This window comes from Patella vulgata, chromosome 6 (genome assembly GCF_932274485.2).
Source record: "Patella vulgata chromosome 6, xgPatVulg1.2, whole genome shotgun sequence".
Classification (NCBI taxonomy): Eukaryota; Metazoa; Mollusca; class Gastropoda; family Patellidae; genus Patella; species Patella vulgata.
Genome location: NC_065884.2, coordinates 9,049,573 through 9,065,086, shown reverse-complemented (window position 1 = coordinate 9,065,086; position 15,514 = coordinate 9,049,573). Strand labels below are relative to the sequence as shown.

Here is a 15,514-nt window from a genome sequence, read left to right as displayed (position 1 = left end):
TATTAAAAAATGATGTAAATCATACTAATAAATGGCTAATGACTATCAAACATACCCTTGACGAATGTGGATATAGTTATGTATGGAACTCACAACAGGCGCGAAATCCAGTTAAACTGAAATATGAATTGTTACAACGACTAAAAGATCATTATATTCGAACCTGGTCGTCAAATATCCAGAAATCGAATAAATCTGTTAACTATAGAATCTATAAGACCGAATTTAAATTAGAACCGTATCTTATCTCACTGCCGAATAATTATAAATATACTTTTATAAGATATAGAACATGTAACCATAGACTCCCTGTTGAGGTCGGGAGATGGATGAATGTAGATTTTGAACAAAGAATTTGTCCTTTATGTGAAGCAAATACAGTCGGCGATGAATATCACTACCTATTCAATTGTAATTATTTTATTAAAGAACGCGAAAAATATATATCCAGATATTATTATACAAAACCTAATACTTTTAAATATAATAAACTTTTTAATTCAAGCAAACAATCAATAATTATAAAATTATGTATGTTTTTAAATATAATACTTAACAAATTTATGTTCATTGACTAAGAAATTAAAAGCCTCCATCTTGTAAATATGTAAATGTATTTGATCTGAGTTGTGAATAAAGTTCTGTTCTGTTCTGTTCATACCCTAAACCTTTTCGTAATGTCTTGGAATTGTGATCAATTAATCACTAAAGTGTCAACATACTGTTCACAAACAATTGCTTTTATCCATTTAGTAAGTGATTTTCAAAAATGAGTTGATTAAAGAACCTTTCTGATTATGAAATCGTAGTGACGTTTGTTACAACAATTGTTATTATTCTGCTTTAAATGTGAAATAATCAATATTAGTACATTTTATCGTGAAAAGTGTTATATAAAATAGCCACGGTAGACTTTACTGGGTGTGTGTGTGTGTGTGGGGGGGGGGGCATCCTGATTGTATAAAGTCTATGCGGATTTTCATTGGGGAATAATTTGCGTTGTTTAGGGGTTGTAAATAGGTTAATTGAAGAAAATGTATTCATTGCTAACAATCACCATGGTATTGTTATTTGAATGATCAATTCACATTTCAAATAGAAACTGACGATGTCATCACCATCACAGTAACAATAAAGGGACATCAATGAACAAAATGTTCTGTGGTCCAATAAGGATCGGAATATCATTGGGATCGCTGGTCCCAGATGGATTGGTTGTCCAGTTCCAGCGGAAGGGCATGTCAGCCGGTGTTCCCAGTATGACAGGTGCAAAGAATACAAATACAAGAATAAATTGGGATTTTTTTCCAGCGATTTTGAAAGACAGTAGAGCCAAGATCTAACATGCGATGACAGATTTAACTCGCTAAATATCAAATATTCAAATTTTAACTCATCATTTGTTTTCCCTTATATGGTAACAACACATGTTGTAGGCCTATTACTTACTACTAACGTATAAACAGTCATTTGATTGGTCAAAACAATTGACGTCACCTACTTTGTGGAGGATAAATAGTCACGTCTCTCCTCATCGATATCAGTTCAACTCTTGATATCAACATTAACAACGAGGTTTATCGCAGATTTCAACATGCGGGCGCTAATACTAGTTTTCTTCATGACCACTGTGACAACCATTTTGGGCCATCGGTATAACATTCATCAACATTCAAAGCCATCAATTCAGACAATCTGTAATGAGGCAAAACAGAGAGGCCTTTGCCTTTTCTACGATCATTTTAAGCAATTTGTCAAGGGTAACATCAAGCGACTGAACCGAAAATGCTGCAGTTACAGCGATGCATCGAAAACGGGTTCGTAATTTATTTGTTTGGTTGTTTGTTTAAAGTGTCTTTATGTTTACATTTATTTTATTTATTAAAATTTCATATTACATATGCAAGCGTATTGTTTTTGTTAAGATTATTGTTATGCACCACAAGAGTTCCACAAGTTACGGGTTTTCTGGACACAAATACATTCCACAAGATTTTCGACTTAAAATAATATTCATAGAGCATTTATGGCAAGGTTTGGGGGCATTTGTGTGAAGTTTTCACCCAAAGAGTTCAACACGATATTGGGTTTTTGAAAACAAATACATTCGACAAGATTTTAGACTTAAAATAATATTCATAGAGTGTTTTGAGTCTGTGGTGTTTTTCACCACAAGAGTTCCACAAGATATTGGACTTTTGTTTCCAAAATGTCTCCTTAGACCTCTATATGCCTGTGTGGTACCACATTCCACAAGATTTTCGACTTAGAATAATTTTGATACAGTGTTTTTAGGTTTGTGGTGTTTTTTACCACATACGTTCCACAGACCTCCCTATGTGCCTGTGTGATACCACATTCCACAAAATTTTCGACTTGGGTCTGTGGTGTTTTCACCACAAGCGTTCCACAATAAATTTAACTTAGAAAAAAAAAATTTTACCAAAAATTCTTCTCAGGCCTCCCTATACGCCTGTGTGATACCACATTCCACAAAATGTTCGACATGTTTTGGGTCTGTGGTCTTTTTACCACAAGAATTCCACAAGATAATGGAATCAACTTTTTTCAAAACATTCTTCTCAGACCCCCCCCCCGCCTTCTTATATGCTTGTATCATTTTGATAGATTGTTTAGGGTTCGTGGTGTTTTTCACCACAAGAGCTCCACAAGAAATTGGACATAGAAAAAATAACAATTTTTTTTTAAAAAAAAAATCCTCTCAAACCTTCCATATATGAATGCGTGGTACCACATTTCACTATATTTTCGACTTTGATAGAGTATTTTGGGTTTGGGTTTTTTATACACCCACATTTTCGTGTGGACGTATATTGTCGTCGCCCCTGTCCGTCCGTCCACAATTGTTTGTGGACACTCTACAAGTCACAATTCTTATCCGATTTTGACGAAACTTGAAATATAGGTTTATCTCCAAAAGATCTCGGCTGCTTTCGATATTGGCATGTATCGGATCGAAACTTTATGGATTATGGCCACTGTTTGTACGAAAAATCACGTTTTTAGCTTGTGGACCCTATAGAGGTCACAATTTTTATCCTATTTTGTTGAAACTTGAAATGTAAGTTAATAACCCAAAGATCTTGGTTCCTGTCGATATTGGCGCATATCGGACCATAATTTTCTGAATTATGGCTCCTGATTGTACGAAAAATCGCGTTTTTAGCTTGTGGACCCTATAGAGGTCATAATTTTTATCCGAATTAAAAAAAATGTATTATTATATCACCGTTACACCGTAAGGACGAATGAGTTCGAATTTCATGACAATCTGCCCAAAATTGACAGACAAAATGGCCGCCGTTCGATCTCAAATAGCGTAAAAAATATGGTACATCAAGGTTGTGGACCCTATAGAGGTCACAATTTTTATCCGATTTTGTTGAAACTTGAAATGTAAGTTTATAACCCAAAGATCTCGGTTGCTTTCGATATTCGCGCATATCGGACCGTAACTTCCTGAATTGTGGCCCCTGATTGTACGAAAAATCGCGTTTTTAGCTTGTGGACACTATAGAGGACATAATTCTTATCCGATTTAAAAAAAAATGTATCATTGTATCACCGTTACACTCTAAGGACGGTGGAGTTTGAATTTCGTGGAAATCGGCCCAAAATTGACAGACAAAATGGCCGCCCTTCGTTCTCAAATAGTACAAAAATGTGGTATATCAAGGTTGTGGACCCTATAGAGGTCACAATTGTTATCCAATTGTATTGAAACTTTAAATGGAAGTTCATAACCCGTAGATCTTGGTTCCTTTCGATATTCGCGCATATCGGACCGTGACTTCCTGAATTATGGCCCCTGATTGTACGAAAAATCGCGTTTGTAGCTTGTGGACCCAATAGAGGTCATAATTTTTATCCGATTTAAAAAAACGTATTATTATATCACCGTTACACCATAAGGACGGCTGAGTTCGAATTTCGTGAAAATCGGCCCAAAACTGACAGACAAAAAGGGCCGCCCTTCGTTCTCAAATAGCGTAAAAAATATGGTATATCAAGGTTGTGGATCCTATGGAGGTCACAATTTTTATCCGAATTTGTTGAAACTTGAAATGTAAGTTTATAACACAAAGATCTTGGTTCCTTTCGATATTTGCGTATATCGAATTGTAATTTCCTGAATTATGGCCCTTGATTTTAGGAGAAATCCCTTTCTTTTTAGCTTGTTCTCTATCCATCTCTGGAAAATGTGCGCGTATCCTGCCTGGCAGCCGCTGGTTATCTGATTTTGTTGAAACTTGAAATGTAAGTGTTTAACCCAAAGGTCTTGGTTCCTGAATTATGGCTCCTGATTGTACGAAAAATCGTGTTTTTTTGGCTTGTGGACCCTATAGAGGTTATAATTTTTATCCGAATTAAAAAAAGTATTATTATATCACCGTTACACACTAAGGACGGTAGAGTTCGAATTTCGTGAAAATCGGCCCAAAACTGACAGACGAAATGGTCGCCCTTCGTTCTCAAATGGCGTAAAAATATGGTATATCAAGGTTGTGGACCCTATAGAGGTCACAATTTTTATATGATTTTATTGAACGGTCTTGAAATGTAAGTTTATAACCCAAAGATCTCGGTTCCTTTCGATATTTGCGCATATCGAATTGTAATTTCCTGAATTATGGCCCTTGATTGTAGGAAAAATCACTTTCTTTTTAGCTTGTTCTCTATCCATCCCTCGAAAATGTGGGCGTATCCTGCCTGACAGCAGCTGGTTTTTTACCACAAGAGTTCCACAAGAAATTGGACATAGACAAAATAACAGTTCCAGATTCCACAAAATTTTTGGGTCTGTTGTGTTTTTTACTACAAAACTTCAACAATAAATATTGCCAATATCTTGTAGAACTCTTGTGGTGAACAACACCACAAACCCAAAACATGAAATTTTTCCAAGTCGAAAATTTTGTGGAATGTGGTACCACACAGGCATATTGGGGATCTGATAAGAAATTTTTGAAAGAAAAAAAAGTCCAATATATTGTGGAACTCTTGAAGTGAAAAACACTACAGAATAATATTTTGTAGAATATATTTTCCGCACATCTTACAAGATGATAGGATAAACTAATATTGTTCCAGCAAAATAAAAATGTTTCAAAAATTTGTCATGGTCGCTATTGTTTAAATATATTTTCAAAACGTTTTAAGAATCCGAAATCACTGAATTTTACGAACCCAAAAAATGACCATGCATAGTCGTAACTTTGTGACTATTTGACCTATTTTACTAATTCTTTTTTTTTGGAGTAACTTGAAACATTTACTTCAAATCTGCTATTTCTGATTTACGAATATCTTAAATTACGTCATTACCATTTCGTCCTGGAAGTAAATCTTATATCTAACCATAGGATCTTTCCGAGATCACCGAATTTTACGAACTAAAAAACTTACCGATTTTTATACGTCAAAATTCATAATGTGGACATATATTGCCGTCACCCCTGTCTGTGTATGGTGTGTGTGTGGGGGGGGGGGTCGCCTATAGGCCAGAATTCTTTAGTGATCATCTTGAAACTTTTCATACTTATTCTCTATACCCCAAGGATCATCCCTATTGTTTTCGGTACATGCCCGAACCCCAAGGGTAGAGTCACGCCCATTTCTTGTATTTGTTTGTTTTTTCGTCTACACGCCGCATTCTTAACGTATCATCTTGAAAGTTTGGATACTTATTATTTGTACCCTAAGGAACATTCCTATCGTTTGAGGTGCAGAGCCACGCCCAATGTTTGCGTGTATTGTGTTTTGCCTACAGGCCTCAATTCTTAACAGATCCTTTTGAAACTATTCCTTATACCCTAATGATGACCTCTATTGTTTTTTGATGATTACCCAACCCCCAGGGGCAGAGCCACACCCATGTTTTCTTTGTTTCTCTGTGTGTTGCCTACAGGCCAAAATTCTTATTGGGTCGTCTTTGAACTTCGGATATGTATTCCTTAATATAGCCTAAGGACGACAACTGCATGTCCCGACCCCCAAGGGCAGCGTCACGCCCAAATTCTGAATGGATCAACTTGGTACTTGGCATATGTATTGCTTATAGCCCAAGGGCTTCAACCATTTATTTTAATGAATGCCCCGACCCCCAGGGGCAGAGCCACGCCCGATTTTGCATTTAATGCCCGAAGACCACAATTCTGGATGGTTTATTTTGGAACTTGGTATACTTTTACCCTAAGGACGGTAACTATTGATGTTGGTGCACGACCCCCTTCTCCACCATACCCCTTACCGTTCGGCAGTGTCACACCCACTTTTTGTTCATATTGTCTTTGTAAATGATATACTGGTTGCAATTATTAAAAGATTTGAATCCAATTTTGATTACCATTTTGAATTGAATACGAAAAATATTGAAAAATCTACATTTACGGCTTTAATTCGTCTCCTGTTTCTGAAATTAATACATTTCTTGATAGCCTGGCGCATGGCAAAATTGTTGTATTTGAATATTTCAAAATTTCGACTTACACGATTTTCGTGTCGACAAAGTTGTTTACGAGTGACAAATTTCCATTAACGACCTGAAAATAATCGAAATCGACCGCCGTTTCGTGAATTCCTCTCCTATTTCCGGAAATTAATACATTTCTGGTTAGCCTCCTTCCAAGAATGGGTGGTGGCTTTGGAATCAATATATTTTCCAAACGTTTTACGAATCAGAAATTTACAGATAAAAAGGTTGACCTACATAGCTGTAATTTTGTGACTTTTTGAGCTATTTCACTTATTCTTTTTTTTTTGAGTAACTTGAAACATTTACTTCAAATCTGCTAATCTGATTTTCGAATTTCGAAAATTAAGTCATTATCATTTCGTCCCGTTAATAAAACCAAATTGACGATAATTTTAATATAAGTACGCTTTTCAAGAAATTTGGAATGTAAGTAGACCTCATGGATCCAACTTCAACGCTATCATTAGAAATTTCCAACTTTTTTCCTTTGGATAAATTAAGGGACAAAGTGTTGAAACAATAAAAAAAGTTGGTCAGAATGACTTGAATTTTTTTTCTGTACTGCCTAAGACATTACTGATGCGTACACAAAATAAAGAGTTTGTCGATCTAACCGGAAGTTAAAACGTGACAAAATACCTAAGGCTTTGCGATATTTTAATTACAGACATGGGCGTTAAATTTTCTGAATCCTAAAAATCGATCGGAGCAGAATGTTGAATTCGGTCAACAGATGGTCACCATTTTGAATTGAATATGAAGAAAGTGAAAAGTCCACGTTAACGCAGATAAAAATGAACACAATAGGTCTTAGTTTGAAGAATAGCCCTCCTATTTCCGGAATGAATACATTTCTGGATAGCCGGGATCGGGGGTTCAAGTTTTGATGTTTGACAATTTCAAAATTCCGAATTTCGTCTTTCATATATGCCTTTTATTTATCGTCCCCCGCCTTTCGAAGTAAGCAAGGGGACTATTAAAATGGGTTCGTCCGTCCGTCACACTTTTTGGGACACAAAAACTCCATGTTCAAACTTGGTGTATGTGTTTATTAGGTCAATGCCTTGATGGAGTTCGAAGATGAGCATTTTCGGCTTAGGGTAAGCAGAGATAAGCAATTTGATTGGTTGGTACTTTGGGACACGATAACTTTAATTCTAACTAAGTGCGAGTGATGAAACTTGATGTATAGTTTCATTACATCAATACCTTGACTAAGTTCAATAATGAGCATTTTCTGCTCAGGGTAAGCAGAGCCATAAGCAATTTGATTGGCCAGACTTTGGAAGACAATAACTCACTTTCTAATTGAGCAAGAATGTCCAAACTTTGTGTAGGTGTTTATTAGGCCAATGCCTAATTTTCAAACTTGGCGTAGGTGTCTATTAGGTGAATGTTTAAGCTTGATGTAGATGTTCATTAGGCGAATGTCTTGATTGAGTTCAGTGATTAACATTTCGTGCTGAAGCTAAGCTAAGCAGAGCTAATCGATTTCATTTGTCGATGGTTTGGGACAAGATCATCTTGATTCTATCTGATAGAGAGTGATGAAACTTAGTGGAAACAAATAAATGTGCGATTAATTAATATGTGTCATCTATTTATTTTGAAATATCGGCGGGGAATATAAGCCTCACTGTTGGCTTGTTTTATTTATTTTTTCAAACTTTGATTATTATTTTTAACGAGATCTTGTCCGCCAGATATGAGGTCTACTGACTTTGCCTTAAATTCCTCTAAAAGATTTAAACTGGTTTTCTATTTTCATGTTACTTCCTGACGATCTTTTAAATGCAGCTAAAGTGGATACTACTTCCACCACTACTTGATTTGTATATAGGCCGGGTATTCCAGCTAATAAGCTGCTTCAAGACGCTCTTTACAATTCAAATACATATAACGTGAAACAACAGTTTTAACACAATATGTCAGCATATTCATAGCTGAAAACCCATCTTTAAAAGGCAGGTTCATGCATGGGTTACACTATGTTAACATTTCGTTAAGATGAAGATGAATAGTGGAATCCCATTCGAAACATATAGTTTTAAACATAAAAATGGTTGGATTCTGTTGAATACATACAGTTTTAAACATAAAAATGTTTTTATACGCCCACATTTTCATGTGGACGTATTATGCCGTCGCCCCTGTCCGTCCGTCCATCCACAATTGTTTGTGGACTCTCTACAGGTCACAATTCTTATCCGATTTCGACGAAACTTGAAATATAGGTTATTCCCAAAAGATCTCGGCTGCTTTCGATATTGGCATGTATCGGATCGAAACTTCATGGATTATGGGCCCTGTTTGTACAAAAAATCACGTTTTTAGCTTGTGGACACTATAGAGGTCACAATTTTTACCCGATTTAAAAAAACGTATTATTATATCACCGTTACACCCTAGGGACGACTGAATTCGAATTTCGTGAAAATCGGCCCAAAATTGACAGACAAAATGGCCGCCGTTCGTTCTCAAATAGCGTAAGAATATGGTATATCAAGGTTGTGGACCCTATAGGGGTCACAATTGTTATCCGATTTTGTTGAAACTTGAGGTGTAAGTTTATAACCCAAAGTTCTCGGTTCCTTTCGATATTCGTGCATATCGGACCGTAACTTTTTGAATTATGGCCCCTGAGTGTACGAAAAATCGCGTTTTTAACTTGTGGACCCTATAGAGGTCATAATTTTTATCCGATTTAAAAAACGTATTATTATATCACCGTTACACCCTAAGGACGACTGAGTTTGAATTTCATGAAAATCGGCCCAAAATTGACAGACAAAATGGCCGCCGTTCATTCTCAAATAGCGTAAAAATATGGTATATCAAGGTTGTGGACCCTATAGAGGTGACAATTTTTATCCGATTTTGTTGAAACTTGAAATATCAGTTTATAACCCAAAGATCTCGGTTCCTCTCAATATTTGCCCATATCGGACCGTCACTTCCTGAATTATGGCCCCTGATTGTACGAAAAATCATGTTTTTAGCTTGTGGACCCAATAGAGGTCATAATTTTTATCCGATTTAAAAAAACGTATTATTATATCACCGTTACACCATAAGGACGGCTGAGTTCGAATTTTGTGAAAATCGCCCCAAAATTGACAGACAAAATGGCCGCCGTTCGTTCTCAAATAGCGTAAAAATATGGTATATCAAGGTTGTGGACCCTATAGAGGTCACAATTTTGAAATGTAAGTTTATAACACAATGATCTCAGTTCCTTTCGATATATGCGCATATCGAATTGTAATTTCCTGAATTATGGCCCTTGATTGTAGGAAAAATCACTTTCTTGTTAGCTTGTTCTCTATCCATCTTTCGAAAATGTGGGCGTATCCTGCCTGGCAGCCGCTGGTAATTCTGTTCAGTACATACAGTTTTAAATATAAAAACTAGTGTAGTTCTATTGTTTTAAAAATGGTTGGATTCTGTTCTATGCAAACGTTTATTTTTGTAGCATATATTGTAACAAATAGTGGAGACAAAATTGTTAAGACCTGTAATGGATTTTTTACGCCAATGGAATTTGATACTTGTGAAATAAAAGGAGAAAACTTCTGCCCGAAATGCTGTAAAGGTATGTACTCTTATTAACTGATATTAACCAGCATTGTTGTTTAATTCAGTTAGTATGCCAATCTGGCATTAAGAAAAAAGCAAGGCTCAATACCCCATCTGCAAGTAAATACAAAACAAATTTTGAAATGGTCCCCATTGCGGTCAGTAGCTGCAATGGTCCGTGTGTGTTATATATCTAATGAATTAGTTACAGTGATCAGAATGTGTTTATATCCCTATTATATATAACGGCCAGCTATATTTATAACCTTTAACAAATGATTTAAGAATAGTAATTACTTACGTTTGATTTGTATTTTTGCGGAAAATATGAAATCTCTCAAGGTTTAATCAACGCTAATGTATTCAGATTGTTATTTGGACAGTTAATGAAGAAAACAAAATCAAATAACCAATGTTAGATAATCGCCCGAATTGTATTCAATCGGATTAAAACAAGAGAAGGTGTCGCTCTTTTGGGTTTCTAAGCACAATGTTGAAAACTGAATGTCTACTTTACCACTCCTTCACCATAATGATTTGCTTCGGCGATTACACATTGGGGAATGCCGTATTACATAATATTCAATTGACTAAACGTTTCTCGGACTGTTAAACTTTTAGTATAACTATAGGAAATTGGTCCGATTAAATGTGTATTTTATAGCTGTGAGAAACGACTATCCTCTTTAATTCTAGTGCCTGTCTGTGAACCTAATCCTTGTGAAAATGGTGGTACGTGTTCACCAATTGATAACAGTTACAGCTGTAATTGTCCTACTGGTTTTTTCGGTAAACTCTGTGACGGTGAGCTACATTTTAGTTATATAGGGTGACCATCGATAACCTTTAGAGCCGTGCTCGTAAATTCTTGTCTTATTAATGGGTACCATTCCATAAAACCGTTTAAGGTGCACTACCATTTCAGGTTATAATAGTTATCGTCCCTAAGTCAACTATCTCAATGTCATAAATATTCGGGGGTTTGATTGCCGAATAATTAGCGCGTGGGCGTTGTATCATAAGGCCTGTCATTGAGTTAACTGGTCTGGTTGTATGTGACGAGGAGTAGGGTCGCCTGTTCAACCTCGTGGGTTTTCTCCGGGTCCTCCCGTTTCCTCCTGCTGCTAAAGACCCCTACGCGCAAGCGACTTGGAGTAAAATTGAACCATACGTTAGTCCCGAAATACCTTATTTGTGTCGAGTGGACGTTAAATCCCGTTCTTCGATGCTATTACCAACAAATAACATACAAAAGGGGTGAACAGACAAAAAGAGAGAATTGTTATACCTAGTCGAACTACCATGTTTGTTTTGTGGAACGGATGAGCAATAGTTTCACCAGATCTGTATTTTTTTTTCTTGTGCGCCTGATCATGCCTTGTGCAGATCATATATCAGCAGTGTTACCATGTATGAAAGCAAACTTTAATCTAATAACACAAACATACGTTTCTTACATTTAATTTTAATAACTCCCCATGAGGCCAACATTCGTTTCTTAAATTCAATTTCAGTAAATATCTGTGATGTAGACAACCCCTGTTTAAATAATGGCACTTGTTATCCATCAGAAGGTGGTGTGAGTTGTAACTGTCCTCCTACATTTCCAGGAATCTTTTGCGAGAGTAAGTTGGTTCTGCTTAGCGCTTGTATAAAGAAAATCACATTTAAATACCAAGTCTCTGATTTATTATTATCGAAAAACATATATGTGAACAATTCATGTCACAGATCGCTTGGTTATTGCTATCATTTAATTGAGAAAGTAAAACTACTATACGTTAATATGTATCTCCCTTGGTGAATATTACAATTGCATTCGTTTGTCTTGCAAAGTATTAATGTCTTTGATAAATGAATGACAGTCAGTTACATGGTGATGATTTTCTATTAAATAATGTTTTTATTAATAATTAATAGAGATTGATTGTAATTTTGATGATAGTTACTGTGCATTCCAACAGACGATTGACAATTCTCTTCTTTGGTTAAGAAACAACGGCCCAACACCCACAAATAGGGCAGGACCCCAAAGTGATCCTACAGGCGGTAAGATTTTGTTTTTTAACGGCTGCTAAAATTGATGAATTACAGAAAAACAGCGAAGTGTTCACGTGCTGTAAGAAATATGATTCAATGTTAAATAAAAGGACAGTTAGACAGACAAGGTAACATATGCAGGACAAAAAATATGATACAATGTTAAATAAACGCACACCAATTTTTAATGGCTTATCTTTAAAATCTAACCAGACAAATGAAATTCTTCTTGTTTGATTCTATTCCAGATGGATCGTACATATATATCGAGGCATCCCTGGGAGACACAATTAATCAGACAGGGAGGATAGAGAGTCCAGAAATTATCCAATTGACATCTACACAATGTTTGGCGTTCATGTATCATATGTTTGGAGATGATATGGGTAAGAACGGACCGAGAAACGAATTCACATTTCAGATATTACTGTGAATCTGTTCACTTTTAGATCATGATTGACCGATTGTCGGAACAGTTTATTTTTGGGTTAAAACCAAATATCCATCCCTTAGCACATTTCGAACAGGGCATTATAGTGACAGGATACTACTAATACGTTGTGTAACACCAGCCTGTCACATTATCTATTCTGTATTTTGACACCGACCCTGCATGACAACATCCTTTGTCATTGTAGTCGAATCCTTACAATATACTTTTTCTGGTCATGACTTCAATAAATGATTTTAACAACTGATATTTATTTTCAAGGGGTTCTCAACGTGTATATCAAAACAAAGCAGGCGGGATTGGGGGATGCTGTATGGACAAGAGCTGGTGACCAGGGTGATGTTTGGAGACAAAGCTATGTAAATATTTCAGGAATACCATCTTCATATTCGGTAAGTTCCTATACATCTTTCACACGTAGGACCTGAATATTCGATAAGTTTTAAAATATATCGGACGGAAATGGGTGATGCTTTATGGACAAGCGAAGATGATCATGCTAATGTTTGGACACAAGACCATTTAGCCATTATATGCCGTTTGTGTGGCCGAATGTTTCAACGAGTGTCAATGAGTCAAGTGGTGTGATGTCGAATTCCCGCTTGTTTGCGACAAGGAGTAGAATCACCTATCCTCCATACCCACCACACCACACACACACACACACACACACTACTAAAGCGAATACATTGAACAATATGTTATTTCCGAGTAGACGTTAAACCCCATTTCTATCTCTCCCCCAAATAGAACACGTAGCTGTTAATACTACAGAACAAAAGTCAGCCATTTGAACTCCTCAAACTTTTTTCCTAGTATATGTAGATGTCAAAACTTAAAAGTTTTACGATTCTTTGAAATATTACATTGTGTTTTAGATTGTATTCGAAGGAGTTAGAGGATCTGGCATAAGATCAGATATGGCTATAGATGATGTTATATTTGTCGAGGGAGGATGTCCAGGTAAATTAAATTATTCATTAATTTTATAAGTATAATACAGTATATCTTTACATCTGGAATTTACGTTATTTTTTCTAAGTTGGTTAGCAAAGCGGTCTCTCGAGGTTTGGTACCCAAAATGTACTCCAGAAAGCACCATTTACTGTCAGTTTTCCAAACATTTTCTACAGCACGGTGGAAAGACCTCTGTGTCTCGCCTATAGTGGGGCCCCTAACCGGGACAGGCTCGGGGGTCTCTGGCCCCCAGTCCGCCCCTACGATAAAGCTTTCAATCAAATCTATTACCATTTACCAAATACACAGAATCTCGTATTACATTAAATTTAGAATTTTATACTGACCACAGAAATTCTGTTTATGGCGTGATTATTGTAAACCAATTTTATTAAAATCAATTCGTTTTTCGTTTTCTTAATAGTTCATATTTTATATTGTACCGGTATCCATTTTGTTATTAATTTTTGCAAGTGAAAATATGTCTAATGTCCCGTGCACGACCGTCTGTACTCTTGAAGGTGACATAAAGAATCGTTGTATTAGATTATATTTATTATGCCAATCACTTTTAATACTTGTATCATGTTGAATCGTCTTATTTCGTGTTTTATCGTATTGCTATACGTATTCATTCTTCGAATACCGGCTAATGATACCATGTAACAAACTGCATAAAAAAACATAACAAAAATTAAACACTTTATGGAATGTGCTATTGATGATGTATATGAAATTATATTTTTTATTTTTCAGGAGTTTAAGCTTGCGCAGATCGGCTGCGTTAACGACATGGTCAGCATCGTTATTCTGATTACATATGGAGATATGACTTTGTTACTCTGGTTATTATGTATGGAGAAATCCCTTCCATATTTGCTTATTATTATTATTATTATTATCATCATATTGAGAAATCCCTTTCCTATTTGGGTCATTACTATTATTATCGCTTGGCTTTATTTTTGCTCTTATTATTATTATTATATGGAGAAACCCCTTCGCTACTTGATTTTATTATTATTATTATTATTATATTGAGAAACCCCTTCTCTGTTTGTGTTTTAATATTATTAATATTATTTTATGGCTATTTGGGTTATTTTGATATATGGTGAAGTTACTACGTTTTTGGGTTATTATTATTATTATTATTATATGGAGAAATCTCTTTCCTTTTGTTCATACTGGACAAAATTAGTTTATTATTTACGACGGCTCAGTCGGTAGTATAATAATATCGCAAAGTGTAACAATTAATAATATAATGTAATTTTGTGATGTATTACACGAATGAAATTGTCATGAAATACAGGTTTTAAAACTGTATTCTGCTCACACATCGGTCCCTTACCTATTTTCTGCAAACATTAACCCTACCCTGGGTCGTGAGTTAATAAGTGGCTGAGTATTTCTACTGAGAGACAATACTAATATATTGTTATTCCAGATTCGGTTACATTTAATACAATTCACCATAAAAAGTACCTTGTTATTATTTGGTTGTTAATATGTTAGTTCTATCTTATAAAATTCTGTACATCTTTTGCTAAGAATAGAATATTTGTATCTCTCTCATGAAACAGTCGTTGTAATTATTGACACTAGCCACCAGAAGTAGAAATTATCTGCCTTTTGTTTCTGTAACGAAGCTCCCATTTTCATTGGCACAGATAGACGTTTAACCCATTTAATTTAATCTGGTTTTGTAACGGAACAACTGACCTTAAATACAAACAAATAATATTAAAAATATGTACTCGTGTATTGTATGATTTGGACTACCATGCCTACCCGGATTATGGTGGGGTGTGGGCATGGGTGTGAGGGGGTGGGTGGGGATTGTACAATTCAATCGGCCACTTTTACCTGTGTTAAAAGTAAACATGATTTGACATTAAACCTCACAATGAGAAGAACGCAAGTCGCCCTCTACCTTCGGTCTTGATGATCTTGAGGCATTTGTAAAAAATATAAGGTGTAAGTTTGAAGAC

The 15,514-nt window shown here is 35.7% G+C and overlaps 1 protein-coding gene across 1 annotated transcript; it reads left to right on the top strand.

The window, feature by feature from the left end:
- The first annotated feature begins 1,546 nt into the window (after positions 1–1,546).
- Positions 1,547–15,252, top strand: LOC126824946 (MAM and LDL-receptor class A domain-containing protein 1). Its single transcript, XM_050554406.1, has 9 exons — positions 1,547–1,817; positions 9,969–10,088; positions 10,769–10,876; positions 11,587–11,697; positions 11,993–12,121; positions 12,361–12,498; positions 12,825–12,955; positions 13,442–13,526; positions 14,277–15,252. Exons 1-9 carry the CDS (start codon positions 1,595–1,597, stop codon positions 14,282–14,284), a joined length of 1,053 nt encoding a protein of 350 aa, XP_050410363.1. The 5' UTR covers positions 1,547–1,594; the 3' UTR covers positions 14,285–15,252.
- Positions 15,253–15,514: the final 262 nt, after the last annotated feature.

What these genes read in the sequence shown, in the direction of transcription:
- LOC126824946 (XM_050554406.1), top strand. Translation starts at nt 1,595, where the DNA reads ATGCGGGCGCTAATACTAGTTTTCTTCATGACCACTGTGACAACCATT. An exon ending in TCCAGGAATCTTTTGCGAGA is followed by an intron (nt 11,698 to 11,992) that starts GTAAGTTGGTTC and finishes AATAATTAATAG; the next exon opens with AGATTGATTGTAATTTTGAT. An exon ending in TATGTTTGGAGATGATATGG is followed by an intron (nt 12,499 to 12,824) that starts GTAAGAACGGAC and finishes TTTATTTTCAAG; the next exon opens with GGGTTCTCAACGTGTATATC.